This window comes from Musa acuminata, chromosome BXJ2-5 (genome assembly GCF_036884655.1).
Source record: "Musa acuminata AAA Group cultivar baxijiao chromosome BXJ2-5, Cavendish_Baxijiao_AAA, whole genome shotgun sequence".
Classification (NCBI taxonomy): Eukaryota; Viridiplantae; Streptophyta; class Magnoliopsida; order Zingiberales; family Musaceae; genus Musa; species Musa acuminata.
The window spans coordinates 41,073,849-41,093,262 of record NC_088342.1 but is presented as its reverse complement, the minus strand read 5'-3'; the positions used below and the strand labels follow the sequence as shown (position 1 = coordinate 41,093,262).

Sequence of the window (19,414 nt, the reverse complement as noted above, 5' to 3'; positions counted from 1 at the left end):
CCTAAATGGTCAAAAATAATCAAATACATAAACTACTATAAGATCTAAATGTTCTTATATTATTATTTACATCAAATGCTTAACACCTTATAATTAAGGGTTGTTGTTGTTGTACATGTATAAAATATTATGATTGTTGACATGTTATCTCATGTTCCAAAGTGTTGTGAAGTCATAAAAGTCTGCATTGGAGAGTATTTATCATCTGGAAGTGGGAACCAGTGATTTTAACCTAATGAAGATATTAAAGAATGAAGCTGGTGTTCCTTGGTCTATCAGAAATTGCATCAACAATATATTTGTATTACTATCTAAATTCCAGCATGTTTAATTATTTCATATAAAATTCCCAGACATAGGAGTAAGGCTGCTCATTATCTTGCAGCTCATGATAAGGAATTTATTGTTGAAAAGATGTGGAGGTCTCAATAGTCTTCATTCGATCCGATGAGTCAACTGACCAATAACTTCATTTTGGTCCTTCAATGGCGGATCAAAATACTTAAGCGAAAGTTAACGTAGTATACTCATCATGCCCTTGTAAGCTAATCATACACATTGGGACCGAGACTAATGGGATGTTACAATTCCTATTCTCTCTCTCTTTCGATACGAGCTTGATACGAGCTAAATCTGTTGTTTTCTTTTATATTAATTAAGTGATATTATTTTCCTTGAGGAAAAAGTCATAGAAGTCTTTATCATAAGTAAAATAAATAACAAGTACATAAATAGAGACAGAAGAAAAGTCATGCAAATATGGCTACGTAGCTCGTCATTGATGACCGTCCTCGTCATGTTTAATCGAGTTGAGATTGACGAAGTCATCACCAAAAGGATTGGATTGAGATCGGGACGTGTGCGTTCAACGCTTCGACCGTCGACCGACCGACGCACATGTGATACAAAGACATTGACGGCATGTCAATTTCTAAATACAACACTTGCCTTTAGTGTCTCTTTACGTTAATTTTTGTTTTACACGTGTTATAATCAAAATGAAACATAATAATAGATAATATTTCAATCTTAATCTTATCTACTTATGACGTAGGATTAATCAGAATTTGATGTCCCAATTAATTCAAATCAAATCTTAAATCTTTTTTATTCGAATCTTCTCATCATCTATTCTAATACTAAATATTGTGATCCAAATTACATTAATTGACCTCTCAACATCGTTTAATATAAATTATTAAAAAATATTTAAATTAAAACTAATAATAATATTTATAAATCAATCTTAATCTTATCAATTTTTAATATAAAATTAATCGAAATGTTACAACACACTATATATCAACGCCAACTAAAAATATATGAGTGAAAATCACGAAATTAAAAAATTTGGGTTCTTAGTTATAAATCTAAGTCCAACTTCAAAGACGTCATCATCCTCAAAACATACCCAAACCATCCTAAAAATCGAGGTAAAAACGAAATGTGATAAAAAAAATAAATAAAGAAAATATTTGGTTAGCTATTCACCCCCCAAAGAATACTTCTTTGGCAGTTGGATTTGTATGTTCGTTTCAGGTTTTATTATATTTCAATGAATATGCTAGCAAAGCAAGAATCGAGCAATATTATGTAGGGATTAATCATATAAGTTTTGAATCCGCATGACATTAATGTCTGTTTCAAATAAGGCATAAAAAATATGTGCATGACATGCAATCTATTAATCTAATAAATTTCAACTAAATTAAGATGTTTTCATATATAATAATAACTCGGGAGTCATTGAAACTAGTTTAGAGCGATCAATGACAATCGTAACATTATAATCATATGCTTTAATCTGTTAGAAATTTGACAGGTAAATAAATGAAATTATATTTTCTTAAGAAAGAATAAACCTTAATTTCAAGAAATTATATCATATTCAAGAATCCCTACCAAAGGAAATCATAAGATGATATGCATCTCTCGAAACTTTAATCCATGTACCTTATAGCTCCCTCAATGCCTACTCCTCAAAAGTTGGCAATGGAGAAACAGTATTAGATCATTATCATAATATATATTATATGTTCCACACTGAACCTGATCGAAGGGAGAGAGAGAGAGAGAGAGAGAGAGAGAGAGAGAGAAGAGGAGGATCTGCCTTTGTAAAGCCAAAGCCTGCACTGAAACTTTTTATGTTGACTTGCCCCATAAAGCCTGGCAAGCTCTCAGAGCTGAGGAGGAGGGGGGAGACGGAGTCTCAATCAAGTGCACCTCCCTTTCCTTTCTTCTTCCTGCTTGTGCAAGCAAGGATATATGTTGGAGAGGAGGCGGAGGATGTAGCAGTGTCCTTGATTCGTCCTTCTCCTCGGCTCACCTCTGTGGAGAGGACCGAGGAGGATGTAGCTCTATCTATCACCCACCAGAGATGGGCTTTTTCTTTTCGGGAAAGGAGGCATTTTATTGGAGCCTCCCTGTTGTTGAGTTCCGTTCATTTGTCTGCAGACAGCAGCTTCAAGTCCATTTCCCTCTGGGAGAGTGAGATCAGTAAAAATATATTACTCAACTCTATAGTTAATATATATATATATATATATATATATATATATATATATATATATATTAGTTCTACAATATGTTTTTTTTTTTTTTGATAGAATGCAAATGAATAAACTAAACAATACGGATTATTTGGAAAAATCAGGAATTGATTTTATAGATGGAAATATCTAATAAAAAATATTATAGATTTTGTGAAGTTACAGTATTTTCATTTTTCTTTTATTTTGACATAATAGATATAAAAATTAATAAATGCGGTGAGCGTGGATCGAACACGCGACCTTCAGATCTTCAGTCTGACGCTCTCCCAACTGAGCTATCCCCGCTGTTTATTATATTTATATTATATTCTATAAATCGATAATAACATTGCAACTACATCTCAGAACACATCTTTACTGGTACAAGAAGCTCTGCAACTCTTTCTCTCCCATTGGGTCTTTCGACTAGACTCTTTGCGCTTCTTTTCCTAAAGTTGATCCTTCCTAGAAGTCAAATTTTGATCTTTCATTTTACACCTCAAAATCAAAACTACTATACATAATTTGATCTTTCATTTTACACTTGGAAATCAAAACTACTATAAATCAAATGGATCACGGGAAAAACCTCAGCCCAATTATTTCGATGTTGAGTTTTATGTCAATTTTAGAGGAATTCTTTGTGAATTTGAAATCTTCTGTCTTATCATTTATAAGAAGAGTAATGTTATCGTAGATTTCAAATTGATTGCTCTATGCAACATCCTTTACAAAATATTGAATAAGGTTCTTGTCAAAGAGGCTTAAAACTTATATCAGTTCTTTGATCAATTCTATGTAATTTGTCTGTATCGAAGGAAGAATAATTTATGATACCATCTTTATTGCTAATAAGTTTGTTCATACTCTTAACTAATTCGAAAGCTAAATATCTCCTCATTCTCTTCAAACTAAATGCCTTTGATTCTGTATCCTAGATTGTCATTAAAATCTCCTTAGAAATTATGAACTTTTCTTACCAATTTACTAAGTGGATCTTTATAGGCTTGTATCTCTTTCCCTATTTTCTCCTACCCCATAAATAATAAAAATTTTATATGGTTCAAAATTAGTAGTGGTATGGATCCTCTATTTCTTCTCTCATATTTTTTATTATTAAAAAATATCACACCTTTTAACTTTAAAGATATCAAAATCTCTTATGTTATCTTACTAATGATCTCCTTTTTGCCTTTAGAGCCAACCCCAAATCTTAATTATAAATTAAAAAATTTTCAAAAATTTTGAGAATCTTATAAACCTCAAAGTCAATATTGCAAATTTTGATATTTATTTCTCCAAGCTTATTACTAAACATAATATTTGCTCTACCCTTAATATTCGTGAAAGTAAATGACCTTTTAAATATCTTCGAATATATTTCTCTTAAGACTGATGACTTTAAGATCGATACAAGTACTCTCTTGTTAACAAAGTCATGAGTAAGATTCAAGGTTGATATAAGGGTTTGCTTTCTTAGAAAAATTATTCTAACCAATTTTATAATTAATTCTATTTCCACTCACATCCTACTTAATTTTCTGGTTTTGAATAAAATCCTTAACAAAATATCTTATATCTCTTTTGGAATGACGATCCAAACTACGATGGCATGCATCTTATTGGATGATACATCCTTACTAAATCAAAAGATATCGAGGACTTGGCATCAAAGACCTTATCATTACTAAACAAGTAATATGCATAAAAAGATTAATACCTATTCTTAGCAACAAAAATAAGCTATAGGTAAAAACTTTTATTTCCAAATATGGCACCATGGACCCATGGGGGTCTCTTTCTACAATTATAGCCTCTAGAACTGCTCATATAATCTTCAATTTGTCTCACTCTTTAATAGGTGATTTAGAATTCTTATTGGCACTGGTACTTCAATTACCTATTGGGATGATTCTTGGCTTAATAATCTTTTGTTCTCCAAATAACCCTCTTTCATTAATGTGAAGGCCATACAATACTACTCCAATGTGGCCGACCTCATTTATAATGGCTTTGGGTGTGATTCTTCTCTACACTTGCTACTTTATTATTTTCTAATTGATAAGATACGAGGCATACATCTCTTTTAAAAGACCAATAATGATAGATGAGTCAGGACCCTCTATACATTTAGAAATGTATCAGTACATAGTGCCTATAGTTGCTTAAGCAGAGAGGAATGAACACCCAAGAAAATGATTGGTCAAGGTAGAAGCCTGTTTAGTAGTTAAAAGTGGCACCAAAAATTAAATTCTTCATTTAAAGACATCTCCCTAACTCTTCATTATTCTCTAGCATTCTTCATTGTCAAATTGTTTATCGTTGTTTTTTTTGTGTAATCTTGATTCAAACTCTTCTTCCATCTATTCTTTACTTATCGAATTAATATTATTTTTTAAAATATTTTATGATCCAAACTTGCTTACCATTTCAAGTGATTATATAATTGGCACCTTGTAGCTTATCTTAAGGAAGGTGATGATCTTGATAAACAATTTGTTGATTATCTTTGTAGCACTATTGCCACTGGACTATGTCTCTTTGGATCAGTAGAAACAATGCCAAGCATCAACAACCACTTGATCAATCATCATACCTTGACTCTTAGAGTTCTATTCTTTGCTCATGATAACTATCAAATTGCTTGGTTGCCTAAGGCTTCCCTTTAGAGAGGAAGGATCGAGAAGTCATCAGTGGAGGTAAGGAATGAATTTTCAATTAAAAATGATGGCTCATTCACAAGCAATATTATATTCAAAAGATCTGGGCATCTCCTTCCCTTTCAAATTATTATATTCAAGAGGTGTGAGTATATCTTAAATTAAGAATATTATAATTTATCCATAATCCATAATGAATCCAAACTAATATTTAAGAATATTAAAAAATATTCAAATATTATTCACATTCATAAAACCTATGTAGTTTATAATCAAACACTATCTTACTCCATAATTCACAAAACCCAAAGCCAACATAACAAAATATTAACCACACTTATAAATTCACTAATGTGAGAAACTATATAATTACAAAACCAACTATTTACTAAACTAAACTTTAACATTTCAAAATTTCAAATAGGAGAGGTCTTGTAAAGCTTTTATATGATACATCAATTTAAATTTGTCGATAATATTTTATTATACAAAAAATTACACTTATACAATAATAAAATCAACCTATAAAAACTTTCTCTCTAATAGTTTTCCACTACCTCAGCCTAATTCTAACATTTTAGCAAGTGACAAACTATCTTGAAAAGTTTATATAGCAATAGAGTGAGCTACAAAGCTCAGCAAGCAATAAACATATCCATATCAAAAGAGGAATGTCTCAAACAAATTTTATATCAAAATGCAACGTAGGATATAAGAATTTATATATATCCACTTATAGCATACAAAACCATAATGTCATTTCTTCGAAACATATTTGGTTGAGTAAAAAGTAATTAGAGCATACCAATAGCATAAGAAGTATTTCAGAGCATATCGATAACATATGAAATGTCTCAGAGCATATTAATGACGTATGGAATATTTCGAAGCATACTAATGACGTATGAAATATTTCGAAACATATCAATGACATATGAAATATTTCAGAGTATATCAATGACGTATAAAATATTTTAGAGTATATCAATGATATATAAAATGTTCCAGAGCATATCAATGGTATATGGAATATCTCCGAGCATATCAAAATAACAAATAAGAAGCAGAAACTCAAATATCATATTTGATGTTACATTTAATTTATTCTTATCCAAACTGTACATATAAACATATAAGTAATGCTTTGGATATCATATCAAAAATATAGAGGATGCAATGGGATCATAGATAAAATATGGTCTATCCGTTTCTGTATGACCATCAAATAAAAGTCTCATACATTTGGAAGCTCCATCCACCCACGTCTAAGTGAAGTCAAAGGGAGTTGACAGAGCATCGCGGGCTCTAAGCATAACTTCATTTTTCATTTTTAGAAAAAGTTCATATTATCTCATAAGTATCAGAGTATAAAAGAAAATTGTGATCAATAAAATTGGTGCAACCACATGCAAGATAATAAAAATATACATGTGCTTATATGAGTCAATATGATGCAAACATAATCTTTCACATAATGTATTCAAATAGGAAAGAAATTAAGGACAAGAGTATATAAGAGTTAAAAATAGTGTCATAAGGCTCAATTAAAACAAAGAATTATAGATGAATTAAGTTTCAAAAAGATAAAACAAAAATAAGCAAAATTAATAAAAGTTTCATTCTAGAATAATATGAAAGGCACGCTAAATGAATTATTTAAATAACCAATTATACTCCAAATTATTAAACATATATTAAATTTTAAAGATATATAAATCTACTTTAGATTAATAAAATATTATAGGAATAAGAGTTTTTAAAAAGGAGTTACGAATAATTTAGTGACAAAACGTCAGAAAATATTATCTCTATTCTATCGATTCCATATGATCAACTAAAACAAATATTTTAGTAGGCATTTGTACTATAAATCTTTCAAGTATACACAAAATATATTTTATTGAGTTTAGTTTTTAATAAAATATATTTTATATAAATCAGAATTTCCAACGAAGAGTTATAAACAGTTTAAAATTGAAAGATAAAAAATTATAGTCTCTATTTTGTAGAATCCATATAGTAAATTAAAATAGAAGTACGAGCACAAGATATAAAAAGAAATATCTATAAGTATATTTTCAGATAAGGTAAACTTTATCTAAATGAGAAATCAGTACAAATAGTTATAATAAGAATAAGATAGATAGGTCATAAATTTTAAAATTTTCAGATTTAAAATTTTACATCTAAACGAAAGAAATATTATATGTAAACTTTTTAAATTTCTTATAATTAAGATAAAAGTAGAAATTAAAATTGTAATAGAAAGGAGTTAGCACACTTGTACATTCCAAATAAAAGAAATTACTCCAAAACTCTATGCCCAAATCACTTCCTTTCTTCTTCTTCTTCTTCTTCTTCTCCCTCGCAGATGCAGCCCTTTCTTCCCTCTCCTTCTTCTATTTTCTCCTTTCTCATTCTTCCTTTTTCTCGCTCCCTTTCCCTTCTGCCTCCACAACCGTGCGGAACGTAGAGGGGCGCAGTCCCCTCTCCCTCTCCTCTTCGTCCGCTCATTCTTTTCTCTCTCTCACAGTCCTCTTCTTTGAATATTTTACGATTTAGTCCTTTTATTATTTATATTTATGATTAGATCCTTGGGATTTACAAATAGATCCTCAGATTTTTAATCCTAGGTCTTTGCTTTACTATATGATATTTGAAAAGCTGCTGAATTAAATCTAACAACATATGCATCAAGATTTACTCCTTAAAAACTGGTTAATTTTGCTAAGGTAAATAGTCCGTGCTTCCTCGGAAACATTTTGGAAGATATCTTGCTCCTTTTCTCATGTCTCCAAGTAGTCAATGTGATGCATGCTTCGAAGGTCACAAAATGGTGTGGCCTCGGCTCGTCAATTTTGGGAGAACTATAAGATCTCTATTTCTTGGGTTGCTTCTGACCCTTGTGCAGCTCAGTTTAGCATTAATGATATTTTTCTCTTAAAAAAAAAAGGATCCTAAAAAGAAGTCGTGTTCCTTTGATATAGAATAATAGCTCACAGTTTAATTGCATTGAATTTTAGTTTCCAATTTAGATTTCTTTTCTAAAAAGAGGTATTAAGTCAACCTATAATGGGTTCATACATATCAAAATTTAATTTAGCAAAACTAACAAGAATGTAAGCAAAATTGTTATTGTTTCTATTGATATGTGACCATTGAGCAACTGTTTCAACATTAGAAAGGATGTCATGACAGACGGAACAAAGCTGTGGTGGAATGCAACTGGGGTTGGAAACTCTTTCTTCGCAAGGTGAAGAACTTGTAAGGTGTCAACTTGTTTAACTTAATATTGATAATTTATTGTAAAGGTCTTGGAATCAAATTTTGTTTTCGTCACTTATCTTTTTTTCAAAAAAAAAAAACACTTGAAACTTTACTTTATCTTTATTATTTTTCCAACTACTATTTTAAGATAATATGTTTTAGCAAACTTGAAAGAAAAAACATAGTAACAATAATAAAAAATAATGGTAAGATAAAATGTTTTAAGACTATTCAGAATAGTAAAAATGAAAAGGGATGATTCAACGAAACTCGTCAAAGCAAAGTCGAGCGATCACAACAAAAGGAGCAAGTTTATGTTGACCCAATACTCATCCTCAAATACAGAATATTATAGCAAAATAATCAAAAAGAGACATCAGCAAAATAATAAAAAGAGACATCAATACCAATTACTGTTTTCCGATACAAAAATAAATAACTTTTGTATATGAACAAATACTAGCAGGCTATAACATGCAGCATAATTAAATGGAACCACAATTAAATAAAATACCAAGATATACGTGGAAAATCCCTCCAACGTGAAGGGTAAAAACCATGGGGTAAACTAGAGATAATCCACTATAATAATAATGAATATACAAATCCCAATCTCTTGCCCAAAACTCTAGCAATAATCACAAGAGAATAACTAGGATACAAGGATCACGTCACTGTGTATAATATCTAAATTCTCCTTAATTCTCCCCAAGTAATCACAAGAAAAATTTACTGTAGATCTGATCTAACCTGAGATGAAAGCACTGCTAGATGATTAAAAACAGTCTTATTGTGTTGTCCTTGTCTTCTTACTTTTCTTTTTCTTATTTTTCTGTCTCGTTCTCCTCCTTTTCTTTGGAATCACGTGGCTGCAATCTTCTCCCTCGCTGCTGCCCCTTTTTCTACCTATTTTCACAATCTCACACCCCCCTAATATAAATTATGATTAGATTAAGAAGGGATAAGTTATGAACTGATAAAAAGTTATGAGCTGATAAAACTCACCTTAAGTTGAATAGCCCAACATACTGGAGTACAAACTCACAAATGGATAAAGAAGATGTCATAGAATGGAGTTAATAAGAGCTTCAGGATTTGAGACTTTGTTGGCATGTATATAATATTACCAGGAGGTTATCAACTTAAAGAGAGTAGTGCCTTTGTTTGATGTATGCATCTGATAAAGTTGACTGAGAGGTCCATGCCACTGTTAGAAATTAAATGACAATTTCAACCTTTAAATAATGGAGACTTGTGTATCATCGTTACTAGATGATTGGGGAATTATTTCTTAGCAATTGATAAGATTAAAAGCAAATCATCCCTGTTAAACATACAGAGGAGATGATTGCTCCAATAAAAGACCAAATACATGGGCAGAACAATACACTGGTGGAGTGGGTCAAACACAGAGTTAAGCTAGGCGTGGGTCGAACACTACCCATGCTCGCATTGCTCCATGAGACTCCAAGACCATATAGCAGACCCTCTTCTGAAGTCTGGTTTATTACTGGAACTACAATCATATCTCAATTCTCTATGGATGCTAAAAGACTATCCAGCCAATTCTCCCCAGCGGTTGTATTGCTTACAAGGTCAGGATCTTCTCCCTCCACATGTTCTGGAATTTGAGACATTGTATTGCTAGACAGACTAGAGCCATGATCTAATGGACTAAGGTTAGTAGTCATTGCAGCAGCAGAGTGAACATCTACATTTGCATTGATATCAGAAAATGACTCATCACATGGTTGTGATGGAGAAGGAAGCATAGGTGCCTGTTGGTTGTCCATGATGCAAGAGTCGCTACAGTTCGAAACTCCAAGTTCAGATGCCACACTAGCCAATATATCCTGCCAACTCTTCTGGCTAAAATCTGCTGCTGTCAACCTAGGGCATACAGAACACTGCAGTTTTGCTGGTGCAAATTGAGATGGTGCAGTAGTTTGCATCTGACCTACTGAGACAACCGATGTTTTTATCAACAGGTTCTGAGATCTCTGTTGTCCTTCTGGAGGGCAAGGAATCTGTGATGTCACTGTTGCATGAGTAGATTTCTGTGGCACAGCCCTGGTAACATGATTATTACTGGAAATAGTGTTGTCAGAATGGTTATTCATGCTAGCAAATCCAGCTTGTGCCATCCCAGACCTTCTAAATCTTGAACGAGAATTCATAAGTTGAGTGGTCAATGCACCAGAATGCTGACCCTCTTTCTGTACATGTTGTACCCTAGGAACGAATTGGTAGAATTTGGTTTGCTGCTGGAGAGGTCTCTGTCTATAAGAGAGAGTGGAAGGTCGATATTGGTTTCTCTGGTGGATTGCATCTGGGTTTGAGATAGTGGCTGAGCAAGGCTGGAGTAAATTTGGTCTGAGAGGAACTGGATTGAAATGATGTAGTCGTACTGAATCTTGAGGTGGTGGGATATTTAAAGAAGAGTTATATGATGTGAATTTCTGAGGCGGCACAGTCAACATGTTCTTCTGTTTGAAGGACTGTCTCATTGATTTCCACCTTCCCTTATCAGTAGAATGGCAATGGTCGGTACCTAAATCACCATTGCCCCAGTAATTGCAGGGGGCTGGAGAGTCACAGACATAACAATGGCACTGCAATAAGTAGGCATCAAACTATTTACACACATGAAAGCATGATAGAATAAAATACCAAATAAAAAATCTTTAAAGTTTCAGAAAGCATGGGTAGCAAAATTGCAGCAAATCATAATTAGGAGAAATGAATACTAGTCTTGAGTAGAAAGGGCAAGACTCACCAGGTCACAATACTTTTTATGTGGTGAGGTGCTAAAAGGGAAATTAGCACATAGATGTCGTGAATGTGGGTAATCCCGGCATGCCAACTGCAAAAATATAAAATATGGCTAAAGAATTATTAGATGCTGCTACAAGGAAAAGATGCAGCTGTTGCAAAAAGTCATAAACATAAGCATGTCTCTTTTTAAGGTCAAACAGTGAAGAAGCTGCAGATTCCGACATTAGCATTTAGACAATATAAGCATTAAAAACCTATTTCCAATATGCAAATAGAAACTTGAACTAACAAGTTTAAACCCTCAAATAATATGGATGATTAAAATTGGCTAAAAACATGCATAGATAGTAAAAATTGATCATGCATCTGCCACAAAAAAGCAAGAAACATTTATAATAGGTGAATAATCATTTATCTAGAAAGATAACTGTTTGCTGACATCATTTTATGACAAGTTATCCCCTTCTTTTATTTAACAAGTTATCCCACTTTAACCTTGACAAAATAAACATTATATGTCTGTTCTAGGAACAAATATGAAACTTCTCTTTCCTTTTATTTTAGTTATCATACAATCAAATGTGGTATCCATGGACATTTTATCTTCTCCAATTTTATTGTTTCTGACATTACTGTAAAGGAATGTAAAGAAACCCTTGATGAACAAGCAAATTGTGACCACAAAAAACTTCAAAATTTAGGAATCAACAGAAAAATGCTAATCATATAGCACAAGATCTCCTGTTTCAGATACATAACCAATAATGTGGTTCATCAATGGACCAATAAACTTCTTCATGCGCCTCCTAAATTTGAAGAAAAGTGAAAATCTTGTTTTCTAGGGAAAGAGTACTTATATAAATGAAAATTATCACTTTTATGGAAGTCCCAAATTGTTATGCATTTCGCTCATAAGTGTAAATTCAAATTAAACAGACTGGTTTCAAAAGCCAAGGAATTTTCCCATCAATGCACTGCCATAAAGCTCAACTCAAATTTGAAATGCTCCAGAAATAGATCCAAGAACATTAATTATACATAGATATTACATAGTACCATGAAACTATTTAAAATGGTAATAATAATAAAGCTGAAAGCATACAGTTATAATAATATTTCTCCACTAAAAAAGATTGCTACATTCATACAATGGACTGTGTTGTACAGATCAGTGTTATTAAAAGAGCACCTAGGGGTGCTAATGCATAAGGCTCGCTGAAGCTCAAATTTTGACCTCACCAACTGAGGCATGTCTTCGGTACACACCTCATGAGCTTTTCCAAAAAAAACCTGTTGCCCACAAGGCATGCCTTTATAATGTTATACTACCTTCATTACTTGCTATGATGTCAATGCAATAAAAGGAGCAAAACTTGGGCTCCTTTTAGCAAGACAAAATGGCCAACATATAGAGAAGGATTTTCCTTTGTTGAAATGCAAAGAAAAACCAGACAGTTGGGTTTCGACATATCATTTCATGGTCCTGATTATCCCAATTATATCTTTCTTCAGTTGTTAATTCCCTACTCTATTGTTAATGTTTTCAACTTCATCTTCACCACCAATGGTGTTGCATTTGACAATTGACCTAACAATCTTTAATCATTGAGCAAATGTGCCAGAACATATTTTCCATTGTTTAGAAACAATTAGATCTAAGTACCGAATATGTTATTTGCATAACTATCCATCATGGATATTTGTGTTGTGTGCTTTGCTTCAACAAGATTTGTGCCTCATCTCGCACCTAGGCTCCAAGAGACCTTAGCTCTTCAATATGCTACAAGCCATTTACTTTGGTACAAAAACAAAATATTAAGTGAAGCTGATATCCAATGTACACTGCTACAAGCCTTATGCTCAAATCTAGGAGTAGAGTGGAATTCAAAAGAGGATCTGAAACTATTTCTTCTCATATAGTGAGGTCTGATGTGATCTACTTATCACCCACCCCACACGTGGCAGAAAATACAAAATGCAGATGACTGAAATACAGAGACATTGGACAAGGGAAAATGGATCATGCCAGCATTATAGAACAGATCAAAGCTGAAGCAGCAAAGAAATGGAGATAGCTGGAGGATTGTAGCAAATCATTTTCCCTACTCAATAGGTTGCAGTTTACACGTACACACACATATAAAATGTACATTCATCAAATTAGATGTTTTTTGAATGTTGTTGACTGTATATGCAATTACTGTGTTATTTGATTCCTGAAGGTATTCATAGCAAATATAGTAATGACACTTTATGTTCATCAGTCATCACAATTTTATTGACTCAATTATGTAACTGCAAAGAGACAAGTTTATCTTACTAGAAAGCACTAAATAAGTTTTTGACATGAAGTATCTTTTTTACAATCAATATTAATATTTGACATTATTATCTTCCAATCAACATAAGTAAGAAATATTAATATATTTTTTTCTCTCAAATTATCTCTCTTTTGCCCAAAATTTCATCATCACATATCATTATTGCCTCTATATGAATGACCATGGAAGCAAAACATATTTAAAAGTTAAATCTTAAAGAAACTAGGGAAGCTGTGGTCTAACTTTAGGTGAGCTGACAGCATTCTCAGAATTGCAACTAAGGAGCATGGTTATTGAAGTCTTTTAAAATGATAAAAGAATATAGTTTTGCAGATATTATTCCAATCAATGGAATCTGACCATGGATTTGTTATCATGGGGGTGTAATAGGTGGCATTTAAAGTTAGAAGACAAAAGTAAAAAATTGCCACCAAAGTGTGTTGACGACAATGAGTTAAGGACAACTATATAAATGTCAGCACAGGTTGGTGAGCTACATATTAAGGTTTGTATTGCTTGACCCTGACAAGAATTAAAAGAATAAACTTGGAGAATTCAATGGTAAACAAACTATATTAACTTGTTGGTAATCAAGGTTGAATTGAATAATCAGAATCTGAATCCACATAAGAAATCAATATAGATGGAAAAAATTTACACCAATGGGACTTGGATACCAAGGCTTCCTGCTATTAGTATAATCATAAGAGGGATGAACTGAAAAAAAAAAAATAAGTTCCATACTTGCAAAGGAAATCAAAGTTTTTTTCCCAAGATTACTCATTACCAGTTTTGCGGTTCTTACCATGTCAAAGGTATTATTAGTTCTCATTCCCTATAAGACTAAAAGCTTGTTTTTAAATGAACAAAATCCTCCTTCCTAAAAAGCACTAATAAGTTTATCTTTACATGAAGTTCAGATATAATTTAGGAAAAGATAGATACTTTTAAGAAATAAATGGCTAGATAGAGATAGAATATATTGACTGGAAACTACTATGTGGTTCTTCTTTACCAGTAAGGAACTCGTCCCTAGATTGCACAAAGGTGGATCACGTTTCTAAGACCTTTCATAAAAGGTAAATAAGGATAAAGTTGGATAACAGATTCATACTAGGATATTATATGTGGTGTTGCCATGGTCAACATCCGCATACTTTTAAAGAACATTAATCATACTAACTAAATGAACTAGAAATCAATGTTGACAGTACCACAGCACTTTTATTGAAAAGTATTTACAGAAAAATGTACCAAATCATGTGAAAAAAAAATCATCCTGTAGACAATAGCACTGATTCTTTTAAGAAAGATGTCCTAGACTCGAGGCAAAACAACTCTCAGACTAAGATAAATAAACAAAAATTGGACTTTGTTTGTGTCTCGTTGCAACAATAAGAAAATATGTCGCATGTTTCTTATGCAATAAGATTCCTTTAGAATCCTTCAATTAAAATTTCATGCCACCATGACAAATCTGAACAAAGATAATTTAGTAGATCATGCCCATGCTATTATTTGTCATAAAGAATTACATGCACGATAACCATTGCTAAAATAAAAACTGAAATGAAATAACAATTAATTAGGTCTACATAGAAGTGATCAATTGGTACTGGTTAATTCATCAATTAAGTACTATAAATCTAATGAGATCTAAACTATTGTAATGCTCTTGGTCACAATGGATCATACATCATCAGAATCTGAAATTTTTAATCATCTGTTCATGGTGACTGATCAATGAATCAAGTAAATTAGGGAACATATTAATCATGGAATCTTAATAGCAAACAAGCAGAAAAGACAAGTTTCATATTCATTAATCTTTAGTCTCTTCCTTAATTATATGGCTGTCATTCAAAATTTTGCTTAGTCTGGGTTCAAATCTGATCGTGTGTATTTGCACATGCATAATGCTAGTAATAAATATGTTCAAAAGAGTTATCTCAGCTTACTAGATCCAAGGTTAAGCTCAATCAAAAATATTTTAGGTGGAAACAATTGATACTAGATCGCTGTGAACACATATCAACAGCTAATAGAATGGTGTTTAGATTATTAATGTCCAGTTTGCCAGTTATAATGCTAAGCTAAAAGTATAGAGTTTCAATAAACTGTTGCATGCCCCAAAGCCATATCAACAGGGCATAGAGCATCCAAAATTCTCCGTATATAGCTAGAGACTGACAGTGGAATCATATCATGGTAACGCAAGACAAGGTAAAACGTAATATTTGTAAACACCAACGTTAAAGGGCACAAACTGCACTATGCGAATGAACAAAGTTGTAATTCAGCAGAAAACATGAGGCACACATAAGTAACATGGATATCATGAAAAACAAAAAAAATTAAAGAAAACCAAATTAAAAAAACTTGTACATAACTAGGACATTTTGCTGAACAGCTCCAATATCTACGAAGTTAAACTCAACAGGGATCTATTTTGAATGCTTAACACACATAATCATCACAAAAGAGAGTCGAAGATATAAAATAATATGTTTAGTTCTTATAAACAAGTCTATAAACTCTTTGAGAGTAACATGTGAATAATGTTTTCAAGCTCCACATGTTTCATATGTGTGCCTTCCAATGGACATCCTGATCATATCTGCCTCAAACATCGCAGTCATGATGTAAAACGTACAAAATACTCTCTAGTAACTAAAAAGAGGCAAAACAAGGGTTGAATAATAAAACTCTTCTAGATTTCCAAGGACAGTTTTCTTTACATTTCAATATCAGATTAATGCAATGCAAAAAGGACCTAGGGTACATAGCTTTAGTTCTCAGACTCAGCGGAAGCAATAGAAAGATCTGAGGCTTCAAACGGTTCTTCAAGATCAGTTCTTGGCGTAGCGGTTCTTTACCTTTATTGTCGTGGGGAATGTCCTGATTGCTTGTCTTTACTTATAATAAATCTATATCTGGTAAACACACAAAGTACTAGTGCTAGGCCACATGGAGAATTCACAGTACAATGAAATGCTCCGCGTCCATGTAATTAGAAGGCAAGGCACGAATAATAGGAATAAAGCAAACACCACTACTTTGAGTAGATCACAGAGAAAGAAACATCATTATGTTTATAAGAAGAAGAGAAGGAAACAGAGTGATTCCCCACCTGCCCCTTCTCGGCGACCACGAGAAGGTCATCCTCCTCCTCTCCACCACTGTCCTTATCGTGCACGACTGCAACCGGCTTATCCGGGCCAGAATCCAGCACCAAGCAGTCGTCGTCGCCGCCGTCCGAGCCACCGCACGTCCCCGGAACATACGAATCAGAATTCGGCTTCCGCCTCTTCGCCACGGGGACCGAGAACTCATCCACGAACACCACGTCGTCCGATTCCTCCACCTGCCGCTCGTCCACGCGATCGTGCAACTCGTCGACCCAGTCAAAGGAGGAGCTGACCAACCTGTCCGGGCCGGAATACTCCTCGTCGGAGCTTATATCGACAAGGACGTGCTCCGGTCCCGTGAGTTCCATCGCTTCGACGACTCAGATTAACAAGAGGATTTCCCAGGAACTGCTCGATTCCACCGACAATTTGGTGCATCGGCTGCGACTTGGGGATTAATGCGGCGATCGTCAACTAAACCTACTTTTCTCGACCAAAAAATACATCTTCGATTAAAGAAAACACACATCAGAAAGGAATAAAACGAGTAAAAAAATTCTTGGTTCAGAAGATTACGAACCAAAGGAGTAAAGGAGAGATTTCAGAGACTAACCCTTCAATTTTCGCATACTACTCTTGGAGACGAGAAGTAGGCAACAGAAGACGGGTTAAAGAGCACCAGTGCGAGCATAAGAGGCGAGAGAATGTGGGGGGCGCTTTCGAGGTTAGGGACGTCGAAGGTCACGTTCAATTTTCTTTTATGATAGTACTTAACAGCGTAGAGAACGCGGCGAAGGTCTCTTATCAGCCCGGCGATTGGACTCCTGCTGGGCTCTGTTATTTGGTCAATGCAGAGGACCGACTGCAAACTATGGCCGCCTCCTAAAGCAAGTCGGATTCAGGCCTTAATCCTTTTCCATCTGTCTACCGCTTCCCGTTGTCGCCTCCCTGCTCACTAAAAGAAGGCGACGGTAAACCCCAGAGGACCGACTGCAAACTATGCCCACCTCATAAATCAAGTCGGATTCGGGCCTTAATCCTTTTCCATCTGTCTACCGCTTCCTGATGTCGCCTCGCTGGTCACTAAATGAAGGCGACGAAAACCCCAGCGGGACCCACTTCGGACATGCGTCCGCATATCAACAGGCAGGTAGCAGCAAGAGTAGGCGTAACTGGTGGAGAAATTAAATTGTTCTTGCAACACCCTCTCATGATGGGACGAACTCCCTCAAATCCGACGGCTTAGATTGCTTCTCTGGAGAGTATGGGCAAGAATTCCCTCTAATCATAACGAACTACCATTACGCCTACCTGCCCAGTTATTGGAGGCGACAGTAACCCCTTCTGGGACCCACTTGGGGCCAACGCCATACAATATCAGCATGCAGGTAGCAACACGAGTAGGCGTAGCGGGTGTCGAAAATATTAAGCTTAAATTTAAATTGTTCCGGCAACACATTCTCATGATGGGATGAACTGTCTCTAATCTGACGGTTGATATTACTCTTCAGGACACGAGAGGCATGAACTCCCTAAACTGGATCAAAGAATTACCATGAAGCCTACCTGCTCGCTTATTGGCAGGAAACCTCAGCGGGACCCACTCGAGGCCATCGCGTCGCGGTATCAACAGGCAAGTGGGAAGAAATATTGCTCAAATTTAAATTGTTAAAAAAATAATAATAATAAACACCTCATGGCGGGACGAACTCCCTCTAATCCGACGGCTGAGATTACTCCACAGGACAAGGTGCCCATCTCGACGTTGCTTCTGGGTGACGGAATAGCATGTTGGAACATTGACGGTTTTAAATTCCTAAGATGGCATATGACCGAGATTAAGTACATCGAGATAAAATAAAAAAAATCAAATGACAACTATATGCGCATTTGGGAACCTTTTAATAATATATTAATTATAACCATCTAAGTAATGGAAGGTATGGTAAACCAAATATTTAATATGATGATGTGGTGTAGGGTACCGGTGACATGGCGCTCAACCACATGTCAAGCTTCATAATTAAAAATATTTAAAATATATTTTCGTGATTAAAAGTATTATTCAAGTCAATAATTTTAAATTAATAAATATAATTACTCAAAAATTTCGGAATAAGTCAATAAAATTTTGGACATGCAGAATAGTTTATTCAAATAGAAACATAATCAAGAAGGATTCAAAATTTATCTTTATGAATTAAAATTGATATAATATCAATAATTACATATAAAAATTCACATAATAATTGCAAATATACGAAAATCACAGAGTTGCCATTCTAATTATGCTGAACTCTTTATTTAAAATAAAAATATAATCAAACAGTATTTAAAAACTATTTCTATATCAAATTCAGATAAAAGTCCTGTAATACATAAAAAATTTCAGATAAAAATATTTGAAATAGTTAGAATATAGAGAGATCAAAATATAATTAAATAATCATTAAAATTAAATTTATAATAATAATTAATTTAAATTGTATGTATTCAATCTAAATATCACAATAAATAATTTCAAATTTATAGAATAATTTCTAAAAATTATAAATCAGATTATGCAAACTTTTAAATGTAAAAATATGAATTTATATATAATAAAATATTAAGAAGAGAACCTGTCATTTTGACGATTCTTTTGCACCTCTTCACTTAAACAATAGCCTTTTTCCATTATGATAAATAGTGAAGATTTTGTCAGCTCAACAAGTTTAGGATTCTGGTAATAT

At 33.6% G+C, this 19,414-nt stretch overlaps 1 protein-coding gene and 1 non-coding gene across 4 annotated transcripts; both read right to left on the bottom strand.

Moving 5' to 3' along the window:
- Nucleotides 1–2,764: 2,764 nt before the first annotated feature.
- TRNAF-GAA (transfer RNA phenylalanine (anticodon GAA)) lies at nt 2,765–2,837 on the bottom strand. The gene has a single exon. It is a non-coding gene; the product is annotated as a tRNA-Phe (tRNA).
- Nucleotides 2,838–9,668: 6,831 nt separating this feature from the next.
- LOC135612811 (RPM1 interacting protein 13-like) lies at nt 9,669–17,525 on the bottom strand. 3 transcript variants are annotated; one of them, XM_065109513.1, is made up of 4 exons: nt 17,296–17,525; nt 16,685–17,188; nt 11,235–11,321; nt 9,669–11,070 (listed from the first exon to the last, which is right to left on the bottom strand). In XM_065109513.1, exons 2-4 carry the CDS (start codon nt 17,048–17,050, stop codon nt 9,988–9,990), a joined length of 1,536 nt encoding a protein of 511 aa, XP_064965585.1. In that variant the 5' UTR covers nt 17,051–17,188; nt 17,296–17,525; the 3' UTR covers nt 9,669–9,987. The 3 variants fall into 3 exon arrangements, with proteins under 3 accessions (XP_064965585.1, XP_064965587.1, XP_064965586.1); XM_065109515.1 differs by having other exon boundaries at nt 16,685–17,165; XM_065109514.1 differs by having other exon boundaries at nt 16,685–17,162.
- Between the last annotated feature and the right edge of the window lie 1,889 nt (nt 17,526–19,414).

Excerpts from the sequence above, each read along its gene's own strand:
- LOC135612811 (XM_065109513.1), bottom strand. The coding sequence starts at position 17,050 with ATGGAACTCACGGGACCGGAGCACGTCCTTGTCGATATAAGCTCCGAC. Across the intron at positions 11,322-16,684 it reads TGGTCGCCGAGAAGGGGCAG|TTGGCATGCCGGGATTACCC; the intron begins GTGGGGAATCAC and ends ATATTTTTGCAG. Across the intron at positions 11,071-11,234 it reads ATAAAAAGTATTGTGACCTG|TGCCATTGTTATGTCTGTGA; the intron begins GTGAGTCTTGCC and ends TACTTATTGCAG.